This window comes from Physeter macrocephalus, chromosome 12 (genome assembly GCF_002837175.3).
Source record: "Physeter macrocephalus isolate SW-GA chromosome 12, ASM283717v5, whole genome shotgun sequence".
Lineage (NCBI taxonomy): Eukaryota > Metazoa > Chordata > Mammalia > Artiodactyla > Physeteridae > Physeter > Physeter macrocephalus.
In genome coordinates this window covers 14,798,184-14,817,592 of record NC_041225.1, presented here as the reverse complement: position 1 = coordinate 14,817,592, position 19,409 = coordinate 14,798,184, and the positions used below count along the sequence as shown (strand labels likewise).

Sequence of the window (19,409 nt, the reverse complement as noted above, 5' to 3'; positions counted from 1 at the left end):
TTGTAATTTCAAATGTATAGAAAGGATAATATAATGAGCTCCCATGTCCACATTACGTGGGGACCTCCACATTTATCAACCCATGGACAGCGTTGTTCTAGCTGTAGGCCTACTCACCTCTCCTCAACCTGGATTCGTTTAATGCAAATCTCAGACCTCCTGTTATTTTACCCATCAATATTTTTGATATTTATTTTTAAAAGATAAGGACTCAAAAACATAATCACAACACCATCATTACACCTAAAAATTTAATAATGCCTTAATATTATTAAATATCCAGTCAGTTCAAATGTCTATGATTGTCTCATCATTTTCTTTTTCGATTTGTTGGTTGAAGAAATCAGGTGATTTGTCTTACAGAAATTTCCACAATCACAATTTTATTAATTGCATCCCTTTGGTATCATTTAACACATTCATTGGTTCCTTGTACAGACATACCTTGTTTTATTTCACTTCACTTTATTGTGCTTTGCAGAAATTGATTTTTTTTTTACGAGTTGAAGGTTTGTGGCAACCCTGCATGGTCAGATGATGGTTAGGATTTTTTAGCAATATCATATTTTAAAATAAAGGTACGTACGTTTTTTTAAAGAAGTAATGCTATTGCACACCTAATAGATTACAGTATAAACATAACTTTTATATGCACTGAGAAACCAAAAAATTCATGTGACCTCCTTTATTGTGATATTCACTTTATTGAGGGGTCTGGAACCAAACCTGCAATATATCTGAGCTGTGCCTGTATTCCTCAAAACTGATAGTTTGATCTAGAGATGATCATATTCAGGTTCTAGTCTGGGGCAAGACCATGCCATAGGTAGTGGTATGTTCTCCTGTAAGGAGGCAAAAGACATTCTCTCTCGCTCTCTGTTAGCAGTCATGGATAATCATTGCCCATATCCATGAACTCATCAGAGATTGCAAGTGGTCATATTTTAATTCTACAGTCCTTCTTCAATTCTCAGCTGGACTACTTCAGCAAGAGAAACTTCCCATCATCCACTCTTAGTTACCTTGAGTATCATTTGACTAAGAAAGGTGGGACAGGTGCTTGAATCTTCCCCTCTGTTTACCAGTTTTCTAAATAACGAGTTGGTTTCCTAGCATTCTCTAGCTGTATTTTTAAAGTATCATTAGAAACTCACAGTTTTTTGTTTTTTTAACACACATAGCATGTTTCCATTTATTCCCATTGTATTCCTTATTGGTGTTGAAATCATTCCATCATTGGCCAGTGGAAACTCTGCAGGTTGCTTCCAAAGTCCTCTTGACATGCTCTTAGTAGACCCAGATAGCCTCCTTCTTTCTGGTGTGACAAGATGTTCCAGGATCATTTGTATATTTCCTTCCCTGGTCCTGGAATCAGCCACTTCTCCAAGGAGCTCTGATTCCTTTTAGTGGAATAGGCTATCTAGAGGCCACACTCTGAGTGTTGAGGTGTCCCTATTCCCTCATTCCCCCAAAGATAATCTTTCAAAAGGGTTCTAGTATACCCTTCCTTTGGTTTTTAATATGAGCAAATGCGTTTATATATTCATAACCCCCTCTTAGATAAATGGCAGTATTTCCTACCCACTTTTCTCCACCTTACTCTTTTCACTTAGCATATCCTGGCCATCACTTCGTGTTATGTAGAGATATCCTCCTTCCTTTTCACCGTTCAACAGTACTCCATGGTGTGAAGGTGCCACAGTTTATTCCATCAGTCCTCTCTTAGTGGACATTTGGGTCATTTGCATTCTTTTCTGTGCAAATAATAAAAGCAGTGAATTTTCAAGAAGAAAAGAAATGTATGTACAAGTATGTAATGAAGAGTTTATCTTATCCAGAGAGAGGTCTAGGCTTTGCCCTCAGCTCCTGGGAGGTGATTTCTAGGTCCCTGGAATGTCCTGCCTGATAGGAGTGTCTTTGTTTGCCTGGGGACGCTAAGCACATTGTTAGTTCTGACTCCTGGAGGGATTGAAGATCAAAGGTATTAGCTAAACATCTAGGAGAGGCTAGAGATGAAAGGCCAGCCACGTGGGCAGTAGGTAACTGAGCCCCAGTAAAAACTCTGGGCGCCAAAGCTCCCTTGGTTGGCAGTCATCTGTGCTCATTACCACACATCATGGCCAGGAGGAGGTACCACTGTCCAGGACTCCACCCGATCAGATGACTGGAAGCTCTGAGTTTGGACCCCTCTTGCACTCTGTGGACCTTGTCCTATGCACTTCTGCCCTTGGCTGATTTTCATCTGTATCCTTCTGTGTAATAAACCATAAGCATGATCATAACAGCTTTCAATGAGTTCTATGAGTCTTTATAGCAAATTATTGAACCTGACGGTGGTCTTGGGAACTTCCCAAATTTGTGAGCAGTGTTGGAAGGGAGGGAAGTCTTATAGGGACAGTTTACTCAGACTTTGCAATTTGGCTAACTTCTCATAACAAAAAACTAAGGTATTATGAGGGAACTGCTTTTTTCAAAAGCGCAGACTTCACAAAAGAAAGAAATGACTCAAACAAAGTAGAACTATAAACAGCTTGTTATGTGGAATAATCCACGATAATTTTTTATTTTATCTATTGTTTTAATAATGGGCCTCAATTTTGTTTATAAAATTCTCAGCTTGTAACATACCAGCATTTTAGGCTGAAAACTTTGTTTTTGGTATCTTACATGGCTTCAAAGGATACGTAGCTAGGTCAAACTGGAATTCTGGCAATAGCCCTTCTGCCTGCAGGGGTGGGGTGGGGTGGGGACAAGTGATCATCTCCCCATGAGCGCACAGGGGAGGGGACCAGGGACCCCTGAGAAAACTGTGTCCTCTGGGAACCCAAAGCACAGAACAGCCTCCTACATCCTCTTTTCTGTGGTTAATTGCAAGGTATTGATGGAAACCATTCCACACTACTTCCAGAAATTTCCATTCAACTAATACTTATTGAAACCTTTTATCTTCCGGACACTGTATCAGATGCTTGGGGAATATCTGTGGACAAGATAAAGATTTCTACCCTCGTGGAGATTACATTCTGTACAGCATAGACAGACAATAAATAATAAACATGAGAGATTAAAAATTACATAGTATGGTGGAAGGTGATAAGGGCAATGCAAGAAAGTAAAAGATCAGAAAGAGGGGTCAGAAGGACAGGAGAGGATGGAAAAATTAAGTGGGCTGGACAGGGTCCGTCTCCCTGAGAAAGTGGGATCTGAGCAAACACTTGGGGAGCCGGGCAGGTGGGTGTTGGGGAATGAGCCACCTGGGCTGAAGGAATGGCTGGAGCAGAGACCCTGAGGAATGTTGGAGAAAAAGTGTGGAAGCCAGTGAGGCTGGAGCAGAGCATGTGAGGGGAAGGAGAAGGAAACGGGGCAAAGACTGAGCAGGGATGGCAGTTGGGCCGCCAGAGAAACACATTTGAAAAGGTTTGCCCCCTACTGTCAAACATGACTGTTGTCTTTACCCATACGTCCTGATTTGCTGCCTTGCAGTGTTCAAAACACTCCCACAAAAGCTCATGGGATTCTAGGGGCTAACTGGCTGATTCTTTGGTTAGGCAGAATTAGGCAGATTTCTTTGGTTAAATATGAACTTTCTTCATGTTATCAGTTGAAACTCCCCAGTAGCTATTTCTGGACAGAGCATAGTGGAGTGGAAATTCCATGGTGCCAATAGGTCTGGCCCCAGCACCTCAAAGTGTGGCCCCATGTGGAGTCACGGTTTTTACAAAGGTAATCAAGTTAAAATGAGGTCATTAGGGTGGATATTTGTCAAGCAGCTGATACAGTGTCTGGAAAATAAAAGGTTTTCAATAAGTGTTTGTTGAATGGAAATTTTTGGAAGTGGTGTGGAATGGTTTCCATCAATACCTTGCAAGTAACCACTGGTGTCCTTATGAGAAAGGGAAGCTTGGATACGGACATGCACAGAGGGGAACCTATGTGAAGACACACGGAGGAGAAGACATCCACCTACGAGCCAAAGGGAGAGGCCTCCGAAGAAACCAACCTGCCAACACCTTGTTCTTGAACTTCTAGCCTCCAGGACTGTGAGAAAACAGATTTCTGTTGTTTAAGCCCCTCAGTCTGTGGCGCTTTGTTATGGCCACCCTAACAAACCAATACAGTACCTCAAAGGGTTGTAATAGGGTGTGCTTTGTGTTAACTGGCCTCTAAAGGCTGCGCTTTCTAAATTGGATTCCTTCTCACCCTGCGGAGGTGTGCTGTCCCCACCGGCAGAGATGCTGCCAGGAACAGGCGTTTTCAGACATAAGGACCAGAGTTGTAATTTTTTCCATTACAGAAAATATTTTTTTCATGAAACAGACAAAATTGCTGATTAAATTCCATCCCACATCCCTGTTGATCTTACCATGTGTGAACACATAAAAGTAATATAGAAATACAGTGAAAAATGAAACCTTATAGAAAAGTATAAAATAAGAGGAAAAAGTCCCTCTCCCTTCATGTTTCTACCCCTTGTTGTTTCAGCTGTGTGCTTGAAGGTAAACACTGATTAGTTTCCTGATGTATCCTTCCAGGAAAATATTTTACTCATTTATCAGAAAATATAGGTATGTGCATCCTTTTAAAAATGTATACAAAAGATATCAAACTCCATGCAGGGTGCTACCACCGTGTACTATGTTGCAGATTTTTTCCTCTCAGCCATACAGATCTACCACATTCTGTCTCCTGAGTCCTATAATATGCTCACATAATTCTCAGTGCAAAGGTTAGACAGTTCTAAGGATGGAAGTACCAAAAAGCAGCCTCTTCCCAAGGCCCTCAGAGACTTGGATGCTTACATCTCTCTGCTCTGCCGTCCACAGCATCATCCTTACCCAAGGCTGGCTGCTGGATCGTTGCCAGTGGCCATTAGGAATACATGTTTTTGGGGTTTTTTAAAATTTACATTTATAGGAGAAGGGGAGGGGAGAGAGAAAAAGAAACCTTTCTTCTTAAGCCCATTGCTTCTTTTTAGTCGGGTTGAGCTACCTTAAGTCGCATACTCTCCTTGGTAACTGTTGCCAGGAAAACACCCCGTTTGGATTCGCCTAAACCAGGCAGAATTACCCTCTAGTGAGAGATGGGTGGAGGCCTGGCCTGATTCTGGGTTCCTGGGTAGGAAGGGTGTAGGTAGAAGGTCAAGGTCAGCAGCGCCTGCAGGCTGGGATGTAATCTCATTTGCACAGAGCTGCATACATGAGTGTTAAAGTGTGTGCAGGTAGAGAGATGTGGAGAAGGATGTTCACCTAAACTCACTGACCACGGTTATCTTTTTTTTTTTTGCGGTACGCGGGCCTCTCACCGCTGTGGCCCCTCCCGTGGCGGAGCACAGGCTCCGGACGCGCAGGCCCAGCGGCCACGGCTCACGGGCCCAGCCGCTCCGCGGCACGTGGGACCCTCCCGGACCGGGGCACGAACCCACGTCCCCTGCATCGGCAGGCGGACTCCCAACCACTGCGCCACCAGGGAAGCCCCCACGGTTATCTTTGATTAGCTGTTTCTACTCTTTACAATGCACACATTTACACTGTATCAAAGAAAAGCCATTTTAAAAGACCCCACTGTAAAACAACCATTCCATAAGTCACGACTTTGCACAGAAATAGAATCATTGTCTTTTCTCAAGAGCATGCAGAGAGCTTTAGGGTAATCCACACAATAAACAGTTATAAGAAGTAATTATTTCAGACACTCTGTAGACATGGGTCACTGGCTACAAGCTGGTATGAATTCTGCTTTTGGATTTCATTCACCTACCACGTGCCTGCTCCGTGCTAGGAGCTGGGGATTCAAAGATGAAGGTTTCTTGCCTCACCTCTGCCAGGTGCTTGTGGCCTAGTGGGGCAGGACAACATATATAAATAGAGGAACTGAGGTACCATGTGGTTGTTTTCATGAAGAGCGTGGGACCACAGAGAGGAAGTGATCCACTGGCTGGGAGAAGTTGAGGAAGGGCCTCCCAGAGGGTGTGATGTTGGAATTGAGAGGGAACAACCAGAGGAGGTGGATGGTGGCAATGCAATGCCTGGCATGCCTAACTAAGGAACTGGGGCCACCTGACCTTCTCGTTGTAGGCCAGCCTCACTGCAAGAACTTGAATCTGGCACTGAAAGGCCAGTGTCCTGTATTCATTTTCTCTTGCCGTGTAAACAAGTGCCACAAACTTAGGGGCTTAAACGAACATCCATTTAGCTCCCGGTCTGTGGTCAAAAGTCCAGCAAGGCATGGCTGGATTCTATGCTCTGAGTCTCAAACCACTGAAATAAAGGCACTGTGTTCTCTCCTGGAGGCTCTGGGAAGAATTCCCTTCCAGGCTCATTCAAATTGATGGCAGATTCAGTTTCCTGTAGTTCCCCTCGTCTTCAAGGCAGTAGCATTCCCACCAGGTGCACTGAGTCCTTCCTGGAGTTTCATCTCTCACCACCCCTTCTGCCTTCCTCTTCTGCCTTTAAGGGCTCATGTGATTTCACTGGGTCAATTTAGATCATCCAGGATAATCACTCTTTTAAAGTCAACTGATTAGTAACCTGAATTACAACTGTAAAGTCTCTGTAGGGGAATAAAGTAGCAGATTCACAGTCCTGGGGATTAGGATGTGGAATTTTTTTTTTGGGGGGGGGGAGATAATTCTGCCCGTCACAGTACTGGACCTGGACCTTGGCATCCAACAGTACAAAGCACAGGGTTCTAATGAACCCAGAGGGACACCATGCCTCCTGTTCGGTGACCAGGGCCAGTCCCCGCCCTGCCTGGCCTCTTCGTCCTCTGGCGGGTGTCAGTGAAGTTCGTTGGTACAGGAGCTGAGGACCACCTGCCCTACAGGCCAAAGCCCATCTAAGAATTGGCTTGCAAGTATTTATTATCATTATTTTAAATTCATGACCAACATTAATAAAAATCAGGAACATCCTCATGAAAATCTAGATTTCTCCTTTCTTTCAAAAATTCGGCAACTCTGTAACCCCAAGTTCCTGTCCAGGCTGGGACTGGGAGAAGGGAGGAGGGTTCGCAAGCCCCTCCCCGGAGGCATCTGCCCCAGGGGCCTTCTCTCTGGGTCCACACCCAGCTCTCCAGGGGGTTCTCCTAGGACGGGGAGGAAACCATCATTTACTGGGCACCTGCCAGTGGCAGCCACTAAATATATTAACTCATTTAATTCTCGAAACAACCCTGGGAGGAAGGTCTTGTTCCTATTTTATTGATACAGAAACCCGGGCTCAGTGACACGCCCGGGGCACACGGCTGGGACCCTCTGCCAGCTTGGCCTCTAACCCCCTGCGCCTCGGGCCCCCCGGATCCGCGTCCCGCCCCCGCCCCCGCCCCCGGCTGGACCAAGTCCCCGCCCCCGGCTCCAGCAAGAGCCCGGAGGCCGGCCGGGAAGGGCCCAGAGCCGGGGACCCGCCGCGCCCGCCCCCAGTCCTCCGCCCGCGGGGCCCCGCCGCGGTCACGTGAAGGGCCGAGCGGAGCGCGCCGAGCCCGGGCCTGCTGCCGCCCGAGGGCAGAGTCCGCTGCCCGCGGCCCCGACGCTCCCCCGTCGCCGCCCCGCGCGCCGCCGCCGCGATGCCCGGGGCCCACCGAGCCGCTGGGCCGCATCGCCCACACCCGTCGTCCCCCGAGGAGCCGCCCGCCCCGGAGGTAAGGGCGCCCCGAGGGCTGGTGGCCGCGCGCCGACGGCAGGGGCCCCCGGCTCCGCGCGCGCCGTCCCCGGGACTCCCGGGTGGAGAGCGACCCCGGGCCCAGCCAGCGCCGGCTGGGGGAACGAGGGGCCCGGGGCGGGGGTGCGGCTGCGGAGCCCCTCCGCCCCCGGGCTTCCTCAGTCCTCTGGGTCCCCCGGGTCCTCTGGGCGCTCCGGGTGCGGGAAGCGCACAGCCGCTGGAGCGCTGAGGCGCCGAGGCGCCCCGCCCCAGGCCGCAACCCCGCACGTTAGGGTCGTCACGGGAGCTGTCAAGCCTGCACCCAGAGGCGCGCCCGGAGCCGCCTCCCCCGGACGGGGGCCAAGCTGGAATCGGGGCCCGGGCTGCGTGTTGGGGGTCCTGTCCCCGTGTGGCGCGCCCCCGGCTCTGGGTGGCCCGTGCCCGCCGCACGGCGCTCCGTGGCGGCAGGAAGACAAGCGAGGGTCCCGCTGCAGGGAAACGCCCGGGAAGAAGGCTGCAGGATGTGGCGCTGGGAGTGCTGATGCAGCCCTGGCCCTTCCGATCCCCGCGGCCAAGCAGACGCGCTGCACAAGTCGCTCAGCTCTCCTTTCCCTCCGACAGCCTGAGCTTTGGAAGACTTGGGGCTTTCAAGAGTCCTTCTTGGGTTGTTCCCTTTCCCTGGATAGGAACTCACAGAGTGGAGAGGGAGGCAAGGCTCCAGTGGAAAGAGCCTCGGCTCTGATTCAGGAAATTTTAGCTGTGAATTGCAAGACGCTGAAAGCCTCTGGTTTCCCCCTCTGTAAAGTGGCGATGATAAGTCACTCCCATCTCGGAGGAGTCTCGAAGACCGTGTCCCTCAGGCCCAGGACACGGTGCCTGACACACGTAGCCTTTTCACGTGTGCCGCATTTCCTTTGGTTGTGCCAGTGTGTGGGAGCTGAAGGGTGTTTTGTTTTAGCTCTGTCTTCCTCTCCTTGAGTGGCCCCTTCAGCTCTGGGCTGCTGTGCCAGTATGGCCCCTGCAGCCTGCTCAAGACGGTCCACAGGGCAGGTGGGGTGTAAAAGCCCTGCCCCGGTCATTGCTCCCCGGCCTGCTGGCATCCCAAAGGGACTTGGCCGCTTCCAACAGGTGGACTCTACCATGTCCCTGCCCCTTAAGGGAACAAGCAGGGCAGAGCAGTTCAAGGAGAGGAGGGAAAGGATTCTTGGTCCCCAGCTCTGACCCAACCCTCCTCATTCTGCAAAATGATGGAGCTGACGGTGATCCCCCATCTTCTATGGCAAGAAAATCTTTTTAGCTTGAGACTGTCCATCTCTGTGTGTGTGTGTGTGTGTGTGTGTGTGTGTGTACTTAATGCTTCTTTCTCAAAATAAGAGAAGAATGTAAAAAACTAATAATTTGAGACCTCAAGAAACGCAAGGTCTGAAAACAGCCCAGAGTCCTGGCTGAGTCCTGTGTGAGGCGTTGGCTTAATGCATGCCTGCAAGGGCCAGCTATTTATGTCTCAGTATCTTTCAAAGACCTCCCCCAGGGGAGCAGGCATAACAGGTGAGGAGCCTGGTACCAACAGTAGTTCTCAGCAGAACAGTGATAACCGAGTCATTAAACTGAAGCTCTGACCTCGGACACTGGGCAGCCAGTATGACCTGGTTAACCTTTTTAAAAGTTAGTTTGGGGTCACTTCGTAAGAAACTGCCTAGTCACCTGACATGCATTTCCACCCTCTCCTTTCAAGCAGTTTTTTAGAACCCTTTTCCGCCTGGAGTTTCTTTGGCTGCTACTAAGATGGCCACCCATTCTGGTACTTTGACCAACACTTTCAGCTTTGAAAAAGAAATAATCCAATGCTAGTGATTCTCAGCCTTACTGTTGGTCAGAATTACCTGCTTTTACAAATGTAGCTACCCTGAGATTCTGATTTAATTGGTCTGGGTGTGGACCAGGCAACGGCAATTTTAAAGCTACCAAGGATTGAAAGTGCAGCCAAGGCTGAGAGCCGGTGTCCTGTGCTGTTTCTTTGTGACTGTGATCACCTCTTGATACTTCCTGTGCTTCTTTTTGAATGTTCTTATTCTTAAACCTGTTCATCCAACTCTTAGATCGCCCTGTTTTGGGGCTCTTGGGACTGTGTGATGCACATGGCCAGGGTGTGTGAGTGCAGCTGTTCCAGACCATCTAGCCCCAGATGCCCATAGAGACCAGCTAAGTTGGCCCGGACCAGAATGACTTCCCGGCTGACCCACAGAATTGGGGAAAATAATAAGCGTTTGCTCAGGAGACTGAGTATCAGGGTGCATTGCAAAAACTTACTGCAATACAACCCAACATGGCCAGATGTTATGATCTTTTGAAGAGAAACCAGAAGTTCACATTTTTGTGTCTGCTCCAGTGTTTTACAAATTTGACTCAGTAGCCAGCATCCAGAAAGCGCTCTCTGGGCCAAAGAAAACACATGTTCAGGCTGCCCTTGGCCGGGAGGTTGTCGCTTTCTGCACAGAGGGACGTGAGGTGTTTATACCCACACCGAGCGGCGCCCTATTTTCTCACCCTTCCTGCCTTGGCTGCCCTGCCCGGCTTACCCTCAGCGGCCAGTTCTTTGTATGGAATGCTCACCGTATACTTCACAAGCTTCCCTTGGCCGTCTTCCCATATGGAAATGGAAGCTGCTGGTATGGACAGCCCTCGTGGAGAGAGTGAAATTTGAGATGGGTCCCCGTGAAGGGAAATGGAAAGGATGTTCTTGGTTTTAAGCGAGCAAGGGATCAGGCGTGGGAGTGGGACAGTCAGTCCACCAATTTGGGCCCGAGAAGGGGGTTCCTGCAGGGAAAGTGAGGGATCCAAGACAGAGGGGAGATTGTGAGGCCCCTAAGTGCTAAGCCAGGGGGTTGCCATCTGATTCCGTGGGCACTCCAGGCAAAGAGAAGTCGCCCGAAGCTTTTGAATGGGGATGCATGGGAAAGCAGCGACCTACTGTATTCTGGACATCAGAGTGCCCGTAACCTGTGGGAGGAAAGAAGGGAGGCAGAGACAGACAGACAGGCAGAAGGTATAGTGCTTGTAATGACACAGGGAAAAACTGAGACAGGGAAGAATTTTTTACTTGAAATTTATGGAAACTTCTCTTTACCTTAAGTTATGTTAATTTTCTTCTATATCTAAGCGAGTCATGTTGGCTTTTTTCAAAGCACTCCTGTCAACAACTTCAGTTTTGTCAAGGTTCCTGTTGCCTGATTTAAAGGTATCTGGAGCTTACAGCTGTTCATTCCTACACTTCCCTGCTGTCCGCCGGAGCTTCTGGAATCCATTTTTCCCTCCCTCTTGTACAACCTCCTCCCTCTCACCCAGAGGGATTTAAGTTATTCACCTTCCTCAGACTGAAGGCATACAAAGTGGGGAGGGTGGGAGGAGAAAACACAAACATCTTAAATACGTTTTTAAGTCTTGGGGAGCGGAAAGGAAATGTCACGGCTCTGAGAAAAGGAGAGAAAGAACATCAGGAGAAGTCAATTATCGTCAGGGTGCCAAGAAGATACAAAACCTATGAGAAGCAGTAGTCAAACGGCCATATTTAGACCAGTGATGTTTCAATCTTGACTGCACATTGGAATCACCTGGGAACTTTAAAAATTCAATCCTGGGTCCCACCTCCCAGAGATTCTGATGCAGCTGGTCTGGGCAACAGAATCTTTACAAGCAAAACCTCTGAAGGGGATTGTATTCTGCCTCGGAGGTGAGATCTACTGTCCAAGGGGTCAGCAGGGCCTCCCCTAGGGTGGGGCTGCTGTTCTGATGTACGAAGCCACTTATCAGCTACATCTGGGGAAACGCCTGATATCCGGTCTTGGCCATTTTCATGGTAGACATGGGCAGTGGTTCTCATGTAAACTTGAAAAGTATGTGCGGTTTTGGAACGGCATGTCTAACATAAGCCACATTCTTGAGGTGGATGAAAAAAATTCCTTTTATGGGAAGATACAAATGGCCTTAGTACAAGCGAGAATGCTCATTTACCATAAGTTTGCCTGTTGAGAGTACTTCTTCCCAAGCAAAAATGGGTAGGAGACTTGGAAGTTGTACACAGATGGGATGGAGGGAGGGAAGACAAGAAGAACCGGAAGACAGAGCAGATGAGATCTTAAAAGGAGACAGACTGTCAGAAACGTAATAGCTGTTCAGAATGGGAACACTTTGAAACGTTACTGTAAAGGTAAATTAGCTATTATGAAGGTGTCAGCGTATTTAAACGTGACAGGCATAAGTTCAGCTGGCAAGGGGGCAATTGGATGGGGTGCCGTGGTGCTTGTAGATTCAATGACGGGAGTCTGGGTGGGGTCTGAGGGAGGTAACCCCCAGGGCCCGGCTGGCTGAGGAATTGCTGGTGAGTATGCTTTTCCTGTCCGTGTTTGTGGACACGCTGTTTTGCTGGGTCCGTTATACCCATCGTTGGGGGGTAGGTATTAGTACCATCATGTTTTTTTGCTTGTTTTTTGTTTTTTTTTTTTTGTTTTCTGGCCACACCGTGTGGATTATGGAATCTGAGTTCCCCGACCAGTGATCGAACCCGTGTGCCCTCGGCAGTGAAAGCAGGAGTCCTAACCACTGGACCGCCAGGGAATTCCCTCGTCATCTTTTAAAATTGGGAACATTAGTGCCTTTGAGACATTTTGCTTTAAATATTCTTTTTTAAAAACCTTGATATCAGAATTCTTTGCTGTCCCGGTATGATCTTTTTGAGGCTTAATGAAACTTTCTTAAAATTAACATGTGTTCATTAAAAAAAAAAAAAAAAAATCAACTCTTGCTGGTGCTACACATTTTCTACCTAAAATAGATTTCTAAGCATATCCTGGGGAGCTCTGGTGTTCCTCAGTGTTGAAGATGTTCCATGGAAGAAGAATTGACATTAGATTTCCTACTACATTTCTAAAATATTTTTGTACATATATACAGGAAAATGTGTGATAAGTGTTTAACGCATTTACATGATGCTTCTTCGGTTTTAATAAACTGCCCTTAAGAATTGCCGTACCAGCCCTGAGCGTGCGCATGAATCAGTAGGTGATGGGTTCTTACAGCAGTTAATTCACCTGTGAGTTTATTGTCCCACGTCAGTTTTTAATCCAAACTGTTATCTTTTTTGGAGGGCAATTTTTAAAGCTTTATTAAGCTATAATTGATATGTACTAAACCACACATTTAAAGTCTATAGTTTCATGAGCCTTGGTATATGAATACACTTGTGGTATTAACACAACATTCAAGGTGATGAATGTATCCATCACCCCCAAAAGTTTCTTCATGCCTCATCTCTCTGTCCCCTTCCTCCTCCTCCCAAGTGCCCTGTCCCCAGGCAACTGATCTGGTTTCTGGAACTATAGATTGGTTTGCGTTTTCTAGAATTTTATATAGATAGACTCATATAGTAGGTACTCTTTTTGAGGGGGAGGGGGTTGGTCTCTTTCACTCAGCACAATTATTTTGAGATTCATCCATTTTGTTATGTTTCTCAGTAATTCATTCCTTTTAATTCCTGAGTAATATTCCCTGGTACAGATATATCACATTTTGTTTATCCCTTCACCTGTTTGTAGAGCATTATGGTCATTTCCAGTATTTGGCTATAAAGCTGCTGTGAACGTTTGTATACCGGTGCAACTTTGGAATGGCATGTCTAACATAAGCCACATTCTTGGGCTGGATGTACAAGTCTTTGTGTGGACGTATGCTTTCTTTCTCTTTGGTAAATACTTAGGAGTGGAATGGCTAAGAAAGCACCAAACTGTTTTCCAAAGTAAATGCACTGTTTTCCATCCCTACCAACAAGAGTTTTAGTTGCTCCACAACCTTGTCAACACTTGGTGTGGTCAGTCTTTATTTTCAGCCATTCCAGTGGATATGTAGTAGTATCTCGTTGTGGCTTAAATTTGCTTTTTCCTATGACTAAAGATGTTGAGCATCTTCTCATGTGCTTATTTACTATCCTTATATCTTCTTTGGTGAAATGTCTATTAAAAGACATAATAACTAATGTTTGTGTTTTTAATGCAATGGAACTTATTTTTTAAAGTGTTGCAATATGAAATAAATTTAGGAAACCCAGTTCTACCATGTGTACAAATATCTACTATGTGTGATATGAAAATTAAACGTAAAATTTGGAATCTTTTGACCTCTCCGAATACTTCATGCATTTTCAAAATTAACTGTCTTGACCAGTAAGAGATTTCCATACCAGTCCAGGCAGGAAGATGTCCTCTATTTTGAGGAGGTAACTCCAGTAATCAGTTGGATAATCAGGTTGTGTTTACTTCTGAAGTACATAAGGAGGTCTAAATAGCTAGTCTGTTTGTATGTGTTCTTTATCTAATTTATACAGAATCAGAAGTGGGAGCCAGCACCAACGGGGCTCAGCTGTACAGGTCATGGACAAATTAAACTCAATCTCAGGATGCCCCTTTGGTTGATTGGATGTTATCAACCATTTAAAATCATATTAATGTTGGTGAGAAGCAGGAAAACATGTATATTCATGTGCTATTTTGAGGCATATAAAATGCGAAACTTTGGGGTAGACAATTTGGTCCTACCTATCAAAATAGAAAATGACATACCTTCCATCCACAAGTTTCACTCTATCCTACAGAAACACTCCTATGGTACAAAAGTCCGTGTGTGTAATAAATATATATTAAAATATTCAATATGATTGTGTTCAGAATATATTGAGAAAGGGAAACTACCAAAAGGAAGAGGCATTTGTTAAAAGGAATGGGTTAGATCTATAAGTACTGTCATGAAAAAAAAGTCCAGAATATATTGAGTGAAAAAATAAGCTTTGTGTCATATGAAAACAATTTTATTCTTTTACAATTATGTGTATGTATAGAATGAGGTCATACCTTGAGGAGTTAAGTTCAAAAATTGTCAAGAAAGGCAATGATCTACTTGTCAAAATTAAATTTGAAAATCCCTCTAACCAACTATCAAGTAGCCTAAATATAATTTTATGTTTATATATATATGTGTGTATATATATATGTATATATATATATATTTGTGTACATAACCCTATATATGTATGTATAAATACACCGTTTAAGGACATCTATATATACTGTTCAGTATCTATAGAGAGCAAGCGCTGTTCAGTGCTTTCTTGTTTTCGTTTCCTCCTCTGAGAACCTACATTTAAATTGAGGAAAGTTAAGCATGCCTATGCCTCAGCCCCACCGCAGGACTCTCATTGCTCAGGAAAACATCTGGAGGTGAACATACACTACCATTAATGCTGGTTCTGTCTGGCGAGAGTGGGGGCCAGGGGAGAGGTGAAGAGGAGTTTCCTCTTATACTCAGTAAATACTTATAAACGAAAAAGCAAAGTATCCTTTCCGACTCTGACTGTTGTTCTGCCCTTACTTTCTCCCAATGAGGACCAGGACCTTCTCCTGGCAGCTGCCTATGTTTCTGACGCTCAGTACAACAGAAACGTTCCATTTGAAACATCCCCTCAGGCTGTCAGGTAATTAAAGTGTTAAACTATCACCTAGAATCACCTCTCCTTCAGCGCTCCATATTCTTGAAGTTGAACCCAAACTGAAGGCATTGTTTCCACAAATAGTTTGAGAAGTATATAGGGTATGGCACACAGAGTTGGGTAAATCCTATCCTTTTTTTTTTTAACTTCTAATGGCATGGTACCTCGCAGGTAGGAGAGCATTCAACAGATATACCAAGAACAGGTAAATGAGAAGGACAGGAGATAAAGCATCCAAATTCAAAACATGTCATCATCTTTCCCCCCTAGATATAGTTGTCCCCTTAGAGGCGCCTAAATGAAAAGAAGACTTGTCCTTTTCCTTTCTGTTGCCTTTTGACGTGACTTACACGTTTGTTCTTTTCATGGGAATTCAGCTTTTTCTCCCTAACCCCCTAGGGGTTGAACTAAAACCAAAGGTATGGCTCAGGATAAGAAAAAAAAAAAAAATTCTTATCATCAGGACTGAGTGTCAGTGCCTGAAAGGCAGCAGTGAATACCTCATGCCTGGATGCTGGGAGACCGTCCCCCTGATGGGAAGAGACCCGTGTGACCGCGAGATCTCTCTGAGTCCACCGTGCCCTGATAGGCTGATACACATTAGAAATCGGTTAGGCTCCTATGCCTCGTAATAACAGGTCATTCTCATGAGGGTTTGTTCCGCATCAGTCCTCGAAAAGTACATCCTAGGGTCACCACCACCCCACGGGGAGGGTGCTAATCCCAGCTTGAGACTGTTAAGGGAATGTGCTTTGAGATATGATAATATCCCTGATTTTTTCTGTTAGCGTTTTACAGTGTGTGCTCAATTAAATGCTACCCCTCACTCTCTAGAATTGAAAGGAAGGGTGGCCAGAGAGGGGACTTTGTATTTTCCCTCCCACTGCTCTTCTTCTGATGGGATTTGGGGGTGCTGTTTAACTCCTGCTCGTTGTTTATAACCTTCTTCATTCTTCTCTGCTCCAGACTTTACCATTTCTATAACCACTGGACAGTGCGGGCCGCCACCTACTTCTTCATTTGGGTGGACCTCGCTCTTGCCCTCTTTGAGGAACCGGCCTTGTTCCCGCTCCCTTTCTTGGTAAGCATGCAGCACAGAATGGCTAACCAGACTTTGTCAGAGATGAGTTGGGTCCCATGCCTCTTCCTGTTTTTTCCCCTCAAATTTCAATAAGTATGGATTTGGTTTTATTTTTCTTGCTGGGGGGGGGGCGGTTGGAAGAATTCTGCCTACTCGCTGCGCTGATGCTTTCATCAGTGGGCATTGGAAAGGGAGTGGCAGTTTTTGGTCTTCTGTGCCTACAGGGACAAACTGGACAGACAAATGATGTTTTAAAAGCATATTTATTTAATGCCGAGTAGGCAATGTCATAATATAGTGTAATATATGACTTGCACTTGCCACATTTCCAGCTTTTCTCATAGTCATAAATCATTATTTATAGGTGCTTTTAAGTAATACATCAAACTACCCAGCTACTCCAGATGAGTCTAAGTAATAAATTGATGACCTGCTCACGTTAACTCTTGACTCGACACGGCTCTTGCCTCTCAGAGTAGTTGTGTCAGAGACTGTGTGACTTGCAGAGCCTAAAATATTACTGTCTGGTCCTTTGACAGATAGAGTTCCTTGACCTCTTGCCTTAAAGAACAGCCTTTTATTATCTCCCATGATTCTGCAGGTGACTGGGCTCAACCGGGCAGATTTTCATGTTGGCTAGGGTGGTAGATCTCTGGCTGGCAGCTGGGAGCTCACCTGGCTGGAGCTGTGGACCAGAGTGCCCCTGTGCCCCTCCACATGGCCTGGGCTTCTCCCAAGGGGTGGGTGGGGTCCAAGAAGGAACATCCCGGGGAGCAAGTACCATCCACCTCCTCACACACCACGCTTGCTGATGTCCCAAAGCCAAAGCCCATCACACACCCAAGCCCTGAGTCAACAGGGGAGGGCACTGCACGAGGGGGTGAAAACCAGAAGCGTGGTTCTTAGGGGGCTCAAAGTTGGCGGTCTACCACACATCTGTTTGATGAGGGTGTCCCGATGAATGAAGTCTCTGGGTAGAAAACTTTTAGCCCAGTGACTTTCGAAACAAACACCAAGTCTGAAGAAGCAGAGCTGTGCATTCACAAACCTGGACAGGGTCGGTCCCCCACCCCCCTGCCCTCCCCATGGCACCGGCCGAGGTGAGAGGTCCACAGGGTCTCTTCTCAGCCCATTGCCTCCCTCTGAGTCCTCACCTTTCTGTTTGCTATTGGTCACATGCAGCGTGGGCTTGGCTGCCTGAGTTCCAGAGTGTTCCTTCAGCCAGTGTTTGTACTTCAAGCCTCTAAAATCCAGTGTATTATGGGGGAGAGCTTTGGCCAGATTCAGCATTACCAAGAAAATCTTATCTTGAGCAAGGGTGTCCTGGCATTGCCCCAGGCCCTTTTGCAAGCCTGGCCTCGACAGTGGGTCTTTATAGCCCCTGAAAGGTGAACAGGCTGAGAGCTAGAAAGTTTGAAGGGGCTGCAGCCCATATCGGAGCCCAGGCCTCATGAGGGCCGGGGTGGGGGTGGGGTAATTGTGCCACCTGCTGCTTTCAGGGCCCAGCCCCAGCCCCTTCCTCCTGTCCCTTAGAGAGTTCATTCCCTCCACCCTGACCCCAGACCTTTCCATCTTCCTAGCCTGAGCCAAACCGTCCCTTTCCCCATCTTGTCCTACTTTGCCATCCTCCTCTCCCCACGAATGGAGGAAAGTGCCCTCCGGGCAATCGCAGGCAAAGCATGGGCCGCGTGCACAGCCTGCAAATCTGGCTGCCTGCGGGGAGTTTGGAATTGATGCCCTGGAGCCCACGGAGGAGATGGTCCGGACTTTGCAGTGGGCCCAGGGGCCTCCGTTCTCTCCTCTAACCAACCAAATAGAGGCAGTGGCACAGCAGTGGCGGCGATGTCTAAGGAATGACCTGGCATTTCGAAACACATCTTCAGAGCGTTATTATTAGAGAAACGGAACTTCTAGGTGTCTGTTCTGAGTATGAATGTGGGGAATTTGAGAGCATAGTGGATGCCCCTGCTTCTGCCATCCCTGACCGCCCCCCCCCCCGATTTTCTGAGGAAATGCCTTCCGGGGGTCCTCTGCCTGCTGATTCAGTCCCCGCCCCAAGGAAGTCCTGCCAGCTGGGTCATGGGATTTGTGGTTCAGGGGCAGGTTTCCTCTTAAGAAAAAGGAACCATTCCAACCAGCCAGGAATTTTGCTGCAACTTTCAGTAAAATTAAGGGACATTGCTAATTCTCACAGGGTGGTGTCAGGGGGGTCAGGGGTCGGAGGTCGGAGTGGTAAGAGCGAATTAAGCCATGTCTCTGAGCGGCAGGGCGCTGGCTCCCTCTTTCTCTTCTGTCACAGGCTACCTCGATAGCAGAAGTACTCTGTCTGACTGCGTTCTTTGGGAGACTTGTACACTTTGCGAAAGTCACTCCTCAGATGGTTTTCTGGAAGGATACGAAAAACATCTGCATCATGGTAACCATAGTGGTGAGTGTTCATGACAGTGCCTTTGAGAGTTTGTGGTCAGAGGTAGAAACTATGGGCTTCCCTGGCGGCGCAGTGGTTGAGAGTCCGCCTGCAGATGCAGGGGACGCGGGTTCGTGCCCCGGTCCGGGAGGATCCCACGTGCCGCGGAGCGGCTGGGCCCGTGAGCCATGGCCGCTGAGCCTGCGCGTCCGGAGCCTGTGCTCCGCAACGGGAGAGGCCACAACAGTGAGAGGCCCGCGTACCGCAAAAAAAAAAAAACCAATTTACTATGAGATCAGATGTACGGTATATAGAAAGAGGAGATTCAAGGGTGACCCCCAGATTTTTGGCTTGAACAACTAGAAGTTATAGAGATGTCATTAATGAGTTGGAAAAGAGTGCACGTGAAGCAGGTGTTTTGTTCAAATATAACACGCACAGGGCTTCCCTGGTGGCGCAGTGGTTGAGAGTCCGCCTGCCGATGCAGGGGACACGGGTTCGTGCCCCGGTCCGGGAAGATCCCACGTGCCACGGAGCGGCTGGGCCCGTGAGCCATGGCCGCTGAGCCTGCACGTCCGGAGCCTGTGCTCCACAACGGGAGAGGCCACAACAGTGAGGGGACAGTGCAGGGGACACAGGTTCGAGCCCTGGTCTCTGAAGATCCCACATGCCGTGGAGCAACTGAGCCCGTGATCCACAACTACTGAAGCCCGCGTGCCTAGAGCCCGTGCTCTGCAACAAGAGAAGCCACCG

The 19,409-nt window shown here is 47.3% G+C and overlaps 1 protein-coding gene across 1 annotated transcript in view; it reads left to right on the top strand.

Moving 5' to 3' along the window:
- Positions 1 to 7,556: 7,556 nt before the first annotated feature.
- LOC102986107 (two pore channel protein 2-like) overlaps positions 7,557 to 19,409 on the top strand; it is a 50,865-nt gene continuing 39,012 nt past the window's right edge. Inside the window, exons 1-4 of the mRNA XM_024129955.2 lie at positions 7,557 to 7,635; positions 15,065 to 15,153; positions 16,135 to 16,249; positions 18,549 to 18,677. Coding sequence (XP_023985723.1) covers positions 7,561 to 7,635; positions 15,065 to 15,153; positions 16,135 to 16,249; positions 18,549 to 18,677 — 408 coding nt within the window. The 5' untranslated portion in view covers positions 7,557 to 7,560. The remainder of the gene's footprint in view (positions 7,636 to 15,064; positions 15,154 to 16,134; positions 16,250 to 18,548; positions 18,678 to 19,409) is intronic.